Source organism: Pygoscelis adeliae, unplaced genomic scaffold (genome assembly GCF_000699105.1).
Source record: "Pygoscelis adeliae isolate BGI_AS28 unplaced genomic scaffold, ASM69910v1 Scaffold4, whole genome shotgun sequence".
NCBI lineage: Eukaryota > Metazoa > Chordata > Aves > Sphenisciformes > Spheniscidae > Pygoscelis > Pygoscelis adeliae.
The window spans coordinates 15,166,462-15,180,906 of record NW_008824986.1 but is presented as its reverse complement, the minus strand read 5'-3'; the positions used below and the strand labels follow the sequence as shown (position 1 = coordinate 15,180,906).

General features: G+C 36.4%; 1 protein-coding gene across 1 annotated transcript in view; it reads left to right on the top strand.

Moving 5' to 3' along the window:
- Positions 1-14,445, top strand: part of ATRNL1 (attractin-like 1) — a 548,413-nt gene that overhangs the window by 179,982 nt on the left and 353,986 nt on the right. Inside the window, exon 20 of the mRNA XM_009325920.1 lies at positions 4,481-4,574. Within this exon, the coding sequence (XP_009324195.1) occupies positions 4,481-4,574 (94 nt within the window). The remainder of the gene's footprint in view (positions 1-4,480; positions 4,575-14,445) is intronic.

The following is a 14,445-nucleotide window of genomic DNA, read 5'->3' as shown; positions in this document are numbered from 1 at the left end:
GTGTTGATTTCTTTCTATTTGTTTCTCTCTTTCTGTTAGGGATGCAATATCCCTATCCAAAAGCATAAAGATTGTTTCTGCTTGTATTTAACTTCTCATAACCCAGCAAATATGTGTAGGCATGCTTCATCCTCTTATTTTAAGCCCACTGTCAGCGTCCCAAGTAAAATATTTCATGTTAAGAATTGGATATTATTTAAAGCATAATCATGATAGAGAATGTATTGCTGTCAACCTAACATCACTTGAGAGATGTGACAATGCAAAAGATTCACATTGTGCCTAACTGGATGTGTGAAAGAATAGTGGCTATCAAAAATCCACGCTGAAGGACATGGGAACTAAATGGAAGAAAGGAAATCAGTTAAAAGATGCTGAAACTTGGTAAAATGCTCGAGTGTGGCAGAAGCTGAAACTGTCCTTATTGGCTGAGAATCTCAGTGGGATGGCTTAGCTAACTTCATACGCAGCCACAGAAAATATGATGTTGTAGGAGAATACTAAGGCGCAAAAATGGGATCTCAGAAATTTTCCTTGACGGTGTCTTAGATATGTTAATTAAGATGGAGCAGACAGGCCCAGAAAATCAAAAGCGATAATGTGATCCTCCCACCACCTAGCATTCAGTAGTCTGAGCCTGGGATTTTCAGTCAGAAATCTGTGCTTACCACATGCAGTTATACTCAAACTCTTAAACCTTTTATTAAATACATGGGGGGGGTAGGGGGGTGGGGGTGGAAGACAAGCATTTGAAATGTGAAGTATTAAGTATAGCTTTCATTTTAACTCTCAACTCTTATTTCCTTTTCCTTCAGTTTTAGGGTGTTCTTACAAAGTAAAATCGTGTTAAGCATTTCTTTAGATCAACATTAAAGATGGTAACTGTCCTTTTTTGGAAGAAAAGAAAAAGTTACTTAATACAGGCTTTAGCTGCAGCTGCTGCTGCTGGAACTTAAGCCTTGTTCCTTGAATACAAATGCATGGGGGTGGAGAGGGGTGGGACCTCAAAAAAAAAAAAAAAAAAAAAAAATTGCATCTCTTGTGCTGACTTCTACCAGCTGAGAATCATTGGTACAAAATATGCTTTTAAAACTGATTCCAAGACGTGGCTTATTTATACTAGCATTAGACTGCGAAAGATACTACTGTAGCTACAGTTTTACCTGTTGACTTACAGTACTATCAGAAGAGAAACTATTCACTGAGAATGGTTAAGCAGAGAAAAACAAGTTAGAAAATATTAAAGAAAATATGGAAAGAGAAGTATAGAAATATTGAGGCAATGGAAGAATGTAAATCTTCTGTTACTTTGAAATCAAACGTAGCTTTAGGTTGCAGTTTATTAATTAGCAAACATACTTCATATTCAAAGCTCATAATTTCTTTTGTGTTATTCGGAAGTAGGCCAATGAAAAAAACCTGCAGTGAGGCACAAAGATAATGGCATCTAGAATTTTTTCCACTGAATGTACTATAATATCGTCCTGCTTCTGCTGTTGCATTTGTTTGATAACATATATTCAGTTTGCTTCAGTAACAGCAGGGATGGCTTATATGTATTCCGTTTTTTGAGTTACTCCCCACATAGAGGTCCACAGATTGGCAGGAATCTATTTTTCATCACAGACTTGCAAGCCTGAGATTAATTAAAATATGCATTCACTGCTGTTAAATAAAATTTGTCCAGATGAGATTTTAAAAATAAATTGAAAGTGATTAGCTCCTGATGTCCTTTTTCAAGGTATTATCCAGGGAACAGTTAAATTACTAGGAACTTGATCAATGAGAGTAATTTCTCTTCATCTTTTAATAGAAGAAAATTAGCTGCTGGGCTTGTCAGAACCAGCTTTTTCATCGATGAGGAATCCAGAATAGAAGGTTCTGAGTCTTCTGAAATCCTCCTTTCTTTTCTTCTCTTTTTCCAACCATACTGATCTTTGCACTATAGAAGTTTCATATGTGTCATGAAAATGCAGGTGAGGTAGAGCAGCCATGTTGGTGTTTTTGGTGAGAGAGACCAAACTATGAACTTACCCTTTATTTGTGTGCGTTATGAATACACACAGGACAAAATTTAGACATGAGTCCATGGGAAAATAAATTCCGTCAGATGTTTATGTTATTTAACGATTCTCCAGTATAAATCCAGGAAACTCCAAAGACAGAGTGCGGTGACTAAAACATGATGCAGTTTAAATGGAAGGAGATACCTGGCTGATAGGAGAGGAGTTCGTCTGTGGATTGCTGTGTGAGTGAGCGCATAGTACATTAAAGTGTACTATACAGGTGCTGATTTGATTTAGATGTCCCTGGGGATAAATGGTGCTGAAAAGTTTGATTTATCAGTAATTCCATGGACTGGGTATACAAGTCATGTCTGAGCTGCCAAAGGAGACAGCTTTGCCTTTCCACAAAGTCTCATATGGCTACATCTCTTACTTCTACTGTATAATCCATTTTACCTCTTTTTTTTCAAGGTGATAAAGATGCATAGTGTCCAAAGGCTTTTATATCTTCGTGTTTAAATACTTTTCCTAAATAAAAGCCACTCAAGTAAAGGAAGTTCTACTTTCACATTTCTGATCTACTTCCTATTAAGTGAGCAATAACTAGGGGAGTAATCAGTTAAGGTTGGTTGGTAATAGCTTCTGTATTTGTCAATATATTGACAGCTTTTGGAATATGGTTAGGAATTCAGCCTTTTAGCTCCTTTATAACTTTTGTGTTATCTCGTAATGGTGCATCAATGTTAAGAGCAATTAACCATAAGCAGAATAAGCTGTTAAGAATATATTCCTTTGTTTTTCACTGAAAGTATAGCAAAGATTTACACAATTAAAGTTAACGTCTGAGCAGAGGCTTTTCCAGCTTAAAGTGCCTAAATAATCATTCCATAAATGTAGAGGGGAAAACATGAATGGATTTAGGAAAACATAACTGATTATATAGTAGCAGTACTTCAATGAGCATTTATTGTAGAGTGTCAAGATCATAGCAAAATTACAAAATTTAGCACTCTGTGGTAACTGTAGGTGTTTCAGAAATGTTGTTACAAGCTGTATTATGAAAGGGAGAAAAACGTCACGTATCACTATATGCTGCATAGAAATTTCTGGTATGTGTTTCTTGCAGACGGTTTGAATCTCTAGTACCTCTTTAGTAAGAATCGCTCCTTCAGTTTCAGCTGGCTATTTAACAAGTTCTGAAGGCTGAACAAACCATAGAATTCCTGACATTGAAATATTCTGTCAATAATATATTTAATTGTTGTTCTAGTCTGGCTGTTACTTTTTTCCCTATTTGTCTTAGGCTGGGGCAGAGAGATTAGAGTGTTATTGTGTGTTATTCCTTATCAGTGGAATAGGAACATTAAAACTCAATCCCTCTGATACAAATTCAATATTAGGATCATAAAGTGGAAAATAAACTTTTATTATATACAGATCACCACTTAGTATCATATCTGTTCCCAAACAGGAGCCCACATATTAAATCTTTTATCTTAGTCGTAATTAAAACTTTAGTGAAAGTATAATATGATCATCAAGGTAGGTTCAGAGTTACTTTGTATTAAAGGAAGACTTTAAATGTAGGGTGAATATTAGCAGGTAATTATTGCAGTATAATGTGGGAACTTATTGACACATTTACCAGAGGGAGGTTATTAAGTTTTGTATGCTTGGTTAAAAAGAGGGAGGACTTCCTAAACAAGATAGTAATTCCCGTAAACATGGGAAGGAAAAGCAAAAAGAAAGCTCAAGAATTGGGAATGTGAAGGTTTGTTTTGAGGTGAGAATCTGTCAGGCAGCAAGAGTGGGAGTGAGCAGACCACTGTGGAGAGATTTACTTTAGCCACTGAGTTTAAAAAGGAATGGAGTGATGATGATGTTTCTGTGATTCTCCTCCAGTTCAAATTTCAGCTTTTAAAGGTGCCTGTTTTTTTGCTTCTAGAATATTCTTGTTGTGGACCATAATTGTAGTATTAACTCCACCTTTGTTCAAATGGTTTCAAAGCTTTCTTTTCGCTTTAGTCAAAAGCAAGAGTTCCAATATATTATTTTGCCAAGCATCTGCAATAATACTTTCTTTAATTAGACATTTGAAACTAATGGGATTTTGCCATTGTTTTTGCCATTGGTCAGGATTTCACCTTGTATAGAAAAGATGTATTGTTAATAATTTTCTGTACTGCGCAGTGAAATGGTAGACTTTAATGCCTATTCTCAAACCGCTATTATTTAAGGTGTGGAAGAGAGTCCCTAATGACACATGCATAGTTCTTAACTCAACAGAAAATAAACTAAATGATGTGCTAGTGAAATGTTCTTCAAAGAAGCTTATAATGGAAGTAGTAATATTTTTTTTAATAAAGCTTGCAGGAAACGTGTTTAGGATGAAGTATTAAAATCCATGAAAATTCCTTCAGTTATAAAGTAAAATATGAGTGAAAAAATCTCACTTTTCCTTTTTGATTTTATAGCTTGCACGTGCAGTGGACATGCAAATATTTGTCACATGCAAACAGGAAAATGTTTCTGCACAACTAAGGGAATCAAAGGAGACCAGTGTCAACTGTGAGTACAATTAAATGTAGCCCAAACTTATTGCAATTCATGCCTAGTGTATAATCACTTTTTTCCTGTTTTTATTTTGCTTTTGTTTTTGGATTTTGTGATTGACCTGACAATGTTTTAGTGATGAATCTAGTGTTCCCTACATTTCTTAGGAAATTTCAATATTACTGAGTCTTTTGTTAAAGAATTACATAACAAATATTAGTAGTATTTTACAGACGCTACAGATTTTAAAAATATCCTGTAAAAAGAAGTAACTGGAGAATTATCTGTAGCTGTCTTCCTTTTTTTAGGATTTTTTTTTTAATTATTCTAAATAAAAGATATCTGCAAAATTGGTAATTATATTCAGTACATTTGTCACATATCTTGATCAGAGTCTACAGTGATTAGATTTTTAGAGTTTTGGAAACATGTTAAGGTGCATGGTTTTTTAGACTTTTTTCCATATCAATAAATACAGAACAGAGGAATGGTTAGACCTGCCATGGAAAGTACAATTAGTGCATCTTGTTTTGTACTGCTTATTGTGCAACTTAAGATAGAGCATAACAAATAGAAGGACTAAGAACAAGGAACTACTGGATGAATTTGTCAAGTAGGAGAAATAACACATTAAAGTTAACTATGAATAGCCTTATATTTAAAGATGTCTCAGTTCATTCTATCCCATACATTGCATTATCCAATAGGAACCTTATTCCTTTCATGATTATAGTTACTTTAAATAGTATCTGGCCCCAAAATTGTCTTGGGAATGTAGGTTGGAACTGGGGAAAAGGCATAAATACAGTTTATTCCTCTCCAGCAGGGAGAGGTGCCAGAAGGCTATGTTCTGCCTGCCGTGAGGCCTGTTCTTTCACTGGATTTGTGGATTCATCTTTGATACACTTAATGAACTGGCTTGAATCCTACCCGTAGCACTTTGCTTGATAAATAGTCAAGAAACAAAAATATCTGATGCAGAGGCTATGTGTATATTCGTGAGAAAGGGCTGTGCTGGCAAGTATACTGTTTCAGTACCTCTGGGACTTTTTGTCTAGCTAATTGGAGACTCTCAGGATGAGATGGGAAACCAAGATTAGGACTAAATGATGAATTTTTTTCATGACAAAAGCAGAAGAGTGATAATATCTAAACTCTGAATTAAGTCTTCACTGAGAAGTTATTTTTTCCTCTTTTTGTGTCCAAACACTTAATCAGTTCCAGATGTTAATGAGTGGTTTGATTACCAGCGTGCTATGGACATATGTTGATGCCATTCTACCTATTTTCAAAGAATGGGGAAAAAAATAAAAATCACCTACTCCTCTGTACATTGTAACACTCGAACTACACGAAACAGTTTCTTTGCTCATAACTCCAGTCTTCTACCAACTACCATTCAGCCTAAGGCACTCTTTGTAGACCTTTTCCCCAGTTTGTATTTCACATACCTATTTTACTATCACTTTCCCTTTGTCTTGCATCCATTTAATCATCATTTTCTCCGCTCTGATTTGGAACTTTTGTCTCATACAGTCGGTTGTGCTGCTCAGCCATATCAGTCTGCTGTCCTGAGTTTCTCTGTCATAAAAGGGTCTTTTACCCCATTTACTGAACTAGAAGACAAAAGGTTGTCCTGGTGGTGGATTTTCCTGTCCTGGTCAAGAGTTACAGAAATTCCACAAAATGGAGGAAACGGAGATTTAAATTTTGACTTTTCCAGAGTAAACTTAAAATTGCAATTTCAGACTGAAAATCCCTGGTTTTATCACATGTGATACATTCCCCTTGCTAGATTCTTACAGAGACCGAAGACTTATCCAGGGCAAGCTGTGGTGTTAAAGTGTTTGGTATTCCAAATGCTTTCTTTTGGATGAAATAAACTCTGCAGAGCAGCCATTTTCAAATTGGTTTTGGCTGTCATTACATTTCAGATTGTGAGCTTCACATCTGTTGTGTTCATAGACACAAATATTAGCATAAAAATTGAATTTTTGCTCTTAAGTCCTTACCTAACTCTTTTCTTTAAAAAGATAGTTTACATAGCCTTTTTTTAAAATTATCTAGTTTATGACAGCACATGTAGAAAGAGACCAGTTACAGTTATAGACACTTTGATTGTATTAGTAGGCTATGTAGGATAAAATTTCAGTACTAGAGGCTCGTTGTTAAGATCACTGAGGAAAGCCGATAACCACAGATTTAGAGTTTTAGTACATGTCATCAGATGATACTCTTAGGATTTGTCATTTTACTCTGATGCTTGGTTTCGGAGAGTGATCCATTCATGTATGGAAGTTTCAGTCAAATGTTGTTTTTTAATTATTTCCCTTAGAACATCAGGAGATGAAGAACATAAAAAATTAGGTCACTCCTGAATCACTGAATCTAGTCCCGTACTGCCATCTAATTTGTAAACTTCTTATGAAGAATACAAAATTGATCAGATTCGTATTATGTTTAAAAAAATAGAAAACTATTTTCCTTGTAAAAGTTACCTTTATGCTCGAAACCTGTTTTGAAAGTATCATATTATATTGTCAAAATACATACACAGTAGTTATCTAGAAGATAAGGTTTATTTTAATAATTATTCACTTAAATGCTTTATATGTATTTATTACTTTATTATATTCTGCGTAAATAATCTGGAACTTGATTCAAAGTGTGAATACTGTTCTCCATAGCTCTGGATAAAAATTGTTTTTTTGCCACTTGTTAGATAGGCTGTTGTGCAATCTCAGCAGCAACCTATAACCTTGTGATTGCTAAAATAAGTGGCAAATTCCAAGCTCTTAATTGTTCGGTGTCAAAGTTAGATTTATATGCTGAGAATCCTATTGATTAGAAAGTCATAGCTGCAGGGTTGTATGTTATCTCTCTCTCTCTTCCTCCTTCCCTCTGATGCTTTTCTATCTGCTCATCATGTGCAGTACACACCATGCCTTGGGGGCAGAGTTTTTAGGAAATCAAGGAAACTTTACAACACTTGGTTTTTTTCCTTTTTCCCTCCCTAGCTAGTTTATTTGTGTTTTTATGGAGGTGGTTCTTCATTTTTTTCTTATTTTTTATTTATTTATCTTTTTTTTAGTGTAACCATCTCAGTTATATTAATTTCTGAGTTGTGCTGTTGGGTAGCACGAAGCAGAGTGACATTTTTTTTTGCCTGTCAGAAAAGGACCTGGGGATGTTGGTCGACAGCCGGCTGAACATGAGCCGGCAGTGTGCCCAGGCGGCCAAGAAGGCCAATGGCATCCTGGCCTGTATCAGAACTAGTGTGGCCAGCAGGAGCAGGGAAGTGATCGTGCCCCTGTACTCGGCACTGGTGAGGCCGCACCTCGAATACTGTGTTCAGTTTTGGGCCCCTCACTACAAGAAGGACGTTGAGGTGTTAGAGCGTGTCCAGAGAAGGGCAACGAGGCTGGTGAGGGGTCTGGAGAACAAGTCTTATGAGGAGCGGCTGAGGGAACTGGGGTTGTTTAGCCTGGAGAAAAGGAGGCTGAGGGGAGACCTCATCGCGCTCTACAACTACCTGAAAGGAGGTTGTAGCGAGGTGGGTGTTGGTCTCTTCTCCCAAGTAACTGGCGAAAGGACGAGAGGAAATGGCCTCAAGTTGCACCAGGGGAGGCTTAGATTGGACATGAGGAAAATGTCTTTACTGAAAGAGTAGTTAAACATTGGAACAGGCTGCCCAGGGAAGTGGTTGAGTCACCATCCCTGGAGGGATTTAAAAGACATGTAGATGAGGTGCTTAGGGACATGGTTTAGTGGGCCTGGTGGTGTTGTGTGGACAGTTGGACTCGATGATCTTAGAGGTCTCTTCCAACCTTAATGATTCTATGATTCTATGATTCTATGATTTTTAAATCAAAATTAGTGTTCTAAAGCACCTTTGAGCATACAGTTACATTCTATCTTACAATGTTTCTTTAATGGTAACACATGGTAACATTTTTTTCCAAAAAGAAATATTTTTGTTTCCTTTAAGTAGGTAGTTTCAGTTAGTAAAAACCTGTAATACTCTCCTAATCAGGAAGAACTGATTAGGATGGTTTGATTCTTCAGAGTAACTAGACTGTAAAACAGTAAAAACAGATAGAAATAAAAATATTTAGATTCTCCCCCCCTTAATTTTAATAATGAAATGTGCCATTGATAGTTACAGGAAAATCATATTGACTTAGAACATATTTTTACGTGAAAACTATTACTTTAATTTTATTTAATTTTCTGTAATATTTGATTTGCTAGCTGCTCATTTTATTCCCTCATAGAATTTTGTCTACAGAGGTTTTAAAATTTCCATAGGTTTCAGTGTATCCATATGCAGGATTATATACACAGATAACTTTTCAGGAATAGGCCTATGGAAATGTAAGGGATATGCTAAGGGGATGTTTCAAAGTTTAACTTTTTATATTAAATGAGAGAACTTACTGGATGCAAGGAAGACAAAAATGACAATTATAGAATTAGCTGAGGAGTTAAATCATTCTTTGAGAAGTTTCAGTATGTCTGGGCTCTTCCAAGAGACAGCCTTCACCTGGAGATGTGTCTGTAGCTTTTGTCATCCCTTATAAATCTGTGTAAATCTGGACATATTATGAGCATCTGGAAAGGTTACAGGGTTACAAGTGCTTGGTGGAAATAGGGTTTCATAGTGAATTTTTCAAACTGTCAGTTTTTACTGGATATACTGTAACATTTATCGCACTGTACATCCCAGTTACAGCCATTGCTGTGGTTTTGGGGGAAGGAAATCAATCTCTCTTGTTCAGTACTTTCCGCTGTGGCAGATTTTAGGCTACAGGACCTGTCCTGTTGGTATTGAAACTGTATCTTTGAATGATGGACAGGTTAGATACTGTTTTAGTGTATCTAAGTTCCCAGGCATAAATCAGAATAATAATTATTTTACCTAACTGGGAAACATTAAACTGTTGAGAACATCTGCTGTGGTGTGTAAAAAAAGAACTACCAGTAACCCATGTAAGAACTGGGCAAAACCTCGGCTTCAAGACTTCTGTAATGAAGAACTGCTAGGTGGAAATAAAATACTCAGAAAAAAAATCCTTATTTTCAATATCATATTTCATAGTCTATTTTATGTAGTTGTAAGAAGGATAAATTTAAGAGTTTAAAATGTATAGATTCAGGGCATTCTGGAATGAAAAAGTAATATTTTACTCATTTTAATTCTAATAAATATTCAGACTATTCATTTCTTAGTCATACTGTTATTTGTTTTGAAGAGGTGAAAGAAATACTATTTTATTTATAAAAGTATACCCTGTTTATTTGGTAAAATCTTCACTGTATGCAGGCTTTAAAAAGGTATTTAATAATGTAAGGATCTGTGCATAAATAATAAGCACTTATTGATAGTCTGATTTGCATAAGAATAAGATTTAAAAATATCCAGCTTGTCTGTATAATTCCCCGTCACAGAATGGTGTAATTCCTCTTACCAGATGGAAAGGCAGGTAAAAATATACTGGGTTATGAGTCAAATTCACCATTCTATTGATATCACTGCAGCTTTATTTGCTGATAGCAGAGTAAATCTGTTCCCCATTGTTTCATCTCAGAGCTCTGCTTTCTGGTAGGGGAAAAATTGACAGCAATCGCATAATAAATTCATTTTATTAGAACTTCCTTTATCAAAGACACACACACACCAACCCCAAACAAACAACAAACAAACAAACACAACCGAGGGAGATTCTAGTTGCTGGAAGTTTAATAAAAAAGCTTCTTCTATTGAAGAACTTACTTTTACTGATGGAGGGTAGAATTCATTTAATACTAGTTACTATGGTAATCTGTGCTTTTCTAAAGTGAAGTTAAAAGTGTAATATTTAATGTTTTAAAATACTAGAGGAAACTATATTTTAGTTTTTTTCTTTTTTCCAAGATTTTTTCCTTTTTTTGTCATTTTGTCATATTACACCGTTAGTTTTACATATTTGGTTGTGTTTGACATGAGGTGTTTTCTCCTTGTTCATGCTCAGTGCAGTCCTTGAGTGTTCCATTTAACGGAAAACTTTGATGTACCTATGCATGTTACTCCATTAGCTATGATGTTTCAAGAATTCCAGCAAAATCTGGCATGTAGATCTAGGTGGATTTAGTGACTGCCTCTGTTCTTATTTAACTGCCTGAAAATTTTAGCTTGCTTCTGTAAGGATAGGTTTAAGCCCTCAGCTAGTTCTCCAAGAGCTAGATCGTTAGGTTGCTAAGGAGAAGAAAATAAAACTCCCACTTCAGCATTAAATATATGTTTTAAATGTACTAATTTTCTGCTCTACATGTAGTAATTATTGCCAGATCTATCAAGGACTTGAGATACTTCTTTTTTTCTTTAATTCATGTTTCTGGCATCAATCATTTTTGCTTAAATTGCAGCTTTCATTTAAACAATATGTCTAATATCAAAGCTTCAGAACATGACCCAAATCCACTCTAATGGCTTAAACACTCAGAAGGCAAATATCAGGAACTTAAAACATTTGAGATTAGTTTTTAATCTAAAATTTGAAGAAAAACAAAGTTTGTGATTTGGAACAGGCCTTGTGCGGTATTTTTTTAAATGGGTTTTGGCAGTATTGTATGTCACTATCAGCCTTTTTGTTGATTTTTTTTTTTTTTCTTTTTGGTGTTGCAGTAGGCTCACTTTCTCTTCTTCGGCATGTTCAGTATATGATATGTAAAGTTCATGAGGCTCTCTGGGATGTTCAGAGTTGCAGGCTCTCTGTAAATGTGAAACAACAGTTTTTGTAAGCATTGTTACATTGCAAACATTACATTTTATTCAGGAAATTTCCTGACTTAGTAACAACAGAGAACTGGAATTTGAATGTCCTGTATTGTTCCTGGAAGGCAGTGTTCTCAGTGAAGAAATGAGAAGGAGCTAGTGGCTAAGGGAGCAGCTGCAAACACTTAGCCAAGAGCTTTGTATATTGGTATTTTATTGTTGGTCAGTTGTGAATGTGTTAAATCTGGAGAACACTGCAATATTGATATTGCAATGTAAAACTACTTATGTTAGCAAGATGTCTCTTGCCAAGAGCGGAATTAAAAATGGTACATGTAATTTTCTTAGGTGTTCCGTTCCGATGAAATATGCCTTTTATCTTTCTGAGTTCAGTACTAATTGTCTGGAAAATGGGAATAGTTTGGGCGTGAGGGTTTCTCTTTCATGAGAATAAAGTAATTTTGCTCTTGGCTTCTAAGTTAGGCTCTTCCATAGCTGACTGTATGCACATATATATGTATGTCTTTCAGTTTGGCAAGCTCAACAGAGCAGAATCTACTCACCACTGGGCTTCGGTTATTCTCTAAGGTTTTTTATATTTGTTATTTCCTCTCCAGGCTATCTCCAAAAATACAAACTGCAGAGCAAAACAGACGTTCTTTACAACTTTCCAGACACTCCTGGCTGTAAAATAGGAATGCAAGCAGTGTACCTGTCTGTTGTGTCCAACTGGTTTATGTTAGTATTCGTGCTGGATATAGATTTAATTAAGTAATATCTTTTTTTGTTTCCCATTTGAAAAATATATGGTGCTGGATTTTCTTTCAAAATATCTTGTTTTTAAGAATTGTTCCTCCTGTGTCAGGGCCATGCCATTCAGTGATTGGCATTTGAATAATCTGTCTTGCTTAGTGCAGGATATATCAGTGAAGCAGTGGAACAGGGCAGGCTGCCTAAGTCTTTCACAGATGACATGCCAGTGAGATGTGTTTTGAATTCCAGTGCTCAGGATGCATCTGTTATAAAGCAAACACCTTTTATAAGAAGTGCTAGTAATTTTTAGTGCTAAGTGTTGCTATAGTCCCGATTGTCTAAGGATGTATAGGTAAGGTAATGCTTCTATGTATTATTTTTATTATAATAGAGTAGCACAGCTGACAAGAATAGACAAGTTTGCAAGTTCTTTAGGTCTGAAATAGACCCATAAAGATTTAAAGCTAAATATAAGCTGAAGACAATTCTGCCTTTAATTAGGTATATGTTGAGTCTGGAGTGGGATGAATTTAGGAGTGGGAGTGATGCTAATGGTTACTCTCATACAGGAAAAAGAGGAACACGGGTAGCCTGTGCCACATGGAAGAGTTACTGGGGAGAGGAGAGGAAGGGAGGTTATGACTGCCATAAAACTGCTTATTATTGAGTCTGATTTTCTGTTGTCCAGCAAAATTGTGACCTTAGCTTCTGTGCTTGTTTTTAGAAAGCGTTTGAGCGGTTTTGAGGCTGTTCCTATACAGCTAAGGAGGGGGCAAAGGGCCTTGTGGGTTGGGCTGGCTTTACATCTTGCCTAGGGCTAACTTTGAAGCAGAGTTGCACATATCTGCATAGCACAATGCTTTGCCTTAGTCTCAGACAGGGTCACAATAGATTGTAAAGACTTACAATTGGAGGTTTTTTTTTTTCCCCAGTTCAAACTGTTGAAAATGATGTCGAGGCTGTGCTGCGTTGCATCCTTTAGGGTACGCAACGAAGGCACCTGGGAATGCTTCTCTTTGGCCAGGACTAGAACTGCATTTAAGAGCTAGCAAGGCCAAGGCTTGTGAAAAGTAACATAAGCCAAAAATCGGTATGAACAACTCTTCTTATAAAGCAACCAGCCCAATGGGAGAGGTGCATGCAGTTACACCATTTCTTGGCACTGCTTCTTTGAGAGGATGTAAAAGGAGACTGGAGCATTTCTTGTAAGACAGCCAACATAAAGCGTGGTTCAGATTCCAGAAAAAACTTGTAGGAGGTTGCTAACAGTGGAGACCAGCTTCTTTTCAACATGCAATTCTACCAGTCAGTTGTCTCTCCTAATCTGCATGAAACAAACACCCCCATAGTCTATTCTTTCTGTTCAGATAATATGCTGGGGTCCCCACAAATCATAAATACATCTAGTTTGAGTATCATAGTCACTAACCGTTAACCATTAATATAATTATTCTGTACTTTCCATGCTGCTGTGTTTGGATTATAAACTGTCATTGTTCACAGGAGCCGTAAGAAATCTCACAGATCATAAATTGTCATGTCTAGGATAATATCTGTGAATTACTCTAGTAGAGTACCTTTTACTACTCCTTGCTAATGAACTTCTGTGCCTTAATGTAGCCAGGCACTGTGTGCCTGACCTAACCATTTTACATCTTCAATATTCACTATTTACTATACCTGCTGTCAGATTGCAGCTCTTTTTCAGATAGTAATAGCTTGTCCACCTGATGTCCTGTATGTCTCACACCTGCCTGGTGAATATTCTGATCCAGCTGTTTCTGTCCAGAGAAACTGTATACATGCCTAAGTCCAGTAAATAGTTTTGATCTGTAACTGCCAGTCATACAAAACACATCTAGGCAAGGTAGCTAAGAAACTCTCCAACTGTGTTGTCCCTAGGCACCTAACTGCAAGCTGTTTGCTGTGTGGGCAGTTGTGGTAGTTGTTCTAGGTTTGGGAATTCTACTCGAGCAACTGGGCGGCTAACAGTTTGGTGGTGCGATAAGAAGCATTACAGTACATATGTCTCTGTGGATTTGGGCTCTGATCCGTTCCGTTTTGATGCTTTTTTTTGTTCCATTATGTCCCTCTTAAGGAGACGGTGAAGTTGGAGTCTTCTCCCTAGATAGTTGTCCCTCTTTGAAGTCTGTTAAGTCTTTCTTTACAGACTTTATGCCATAAAACTAACTCCTGCAGATTGTTTTCTAAGAGTTAAAAAGGTAGCTTATTTTTTTCTAACTCTCAAAGATGACAATGCTTAATCCTCCATCTCTTCCTAACCCAAAACTCCACTTCAATTTTTAAAAGTTAGAATATTTGCTGCAGGCAGGGGAGAAAAAATAACACAGATTTCCAGTGGAGCATGAAGTTGTTTGG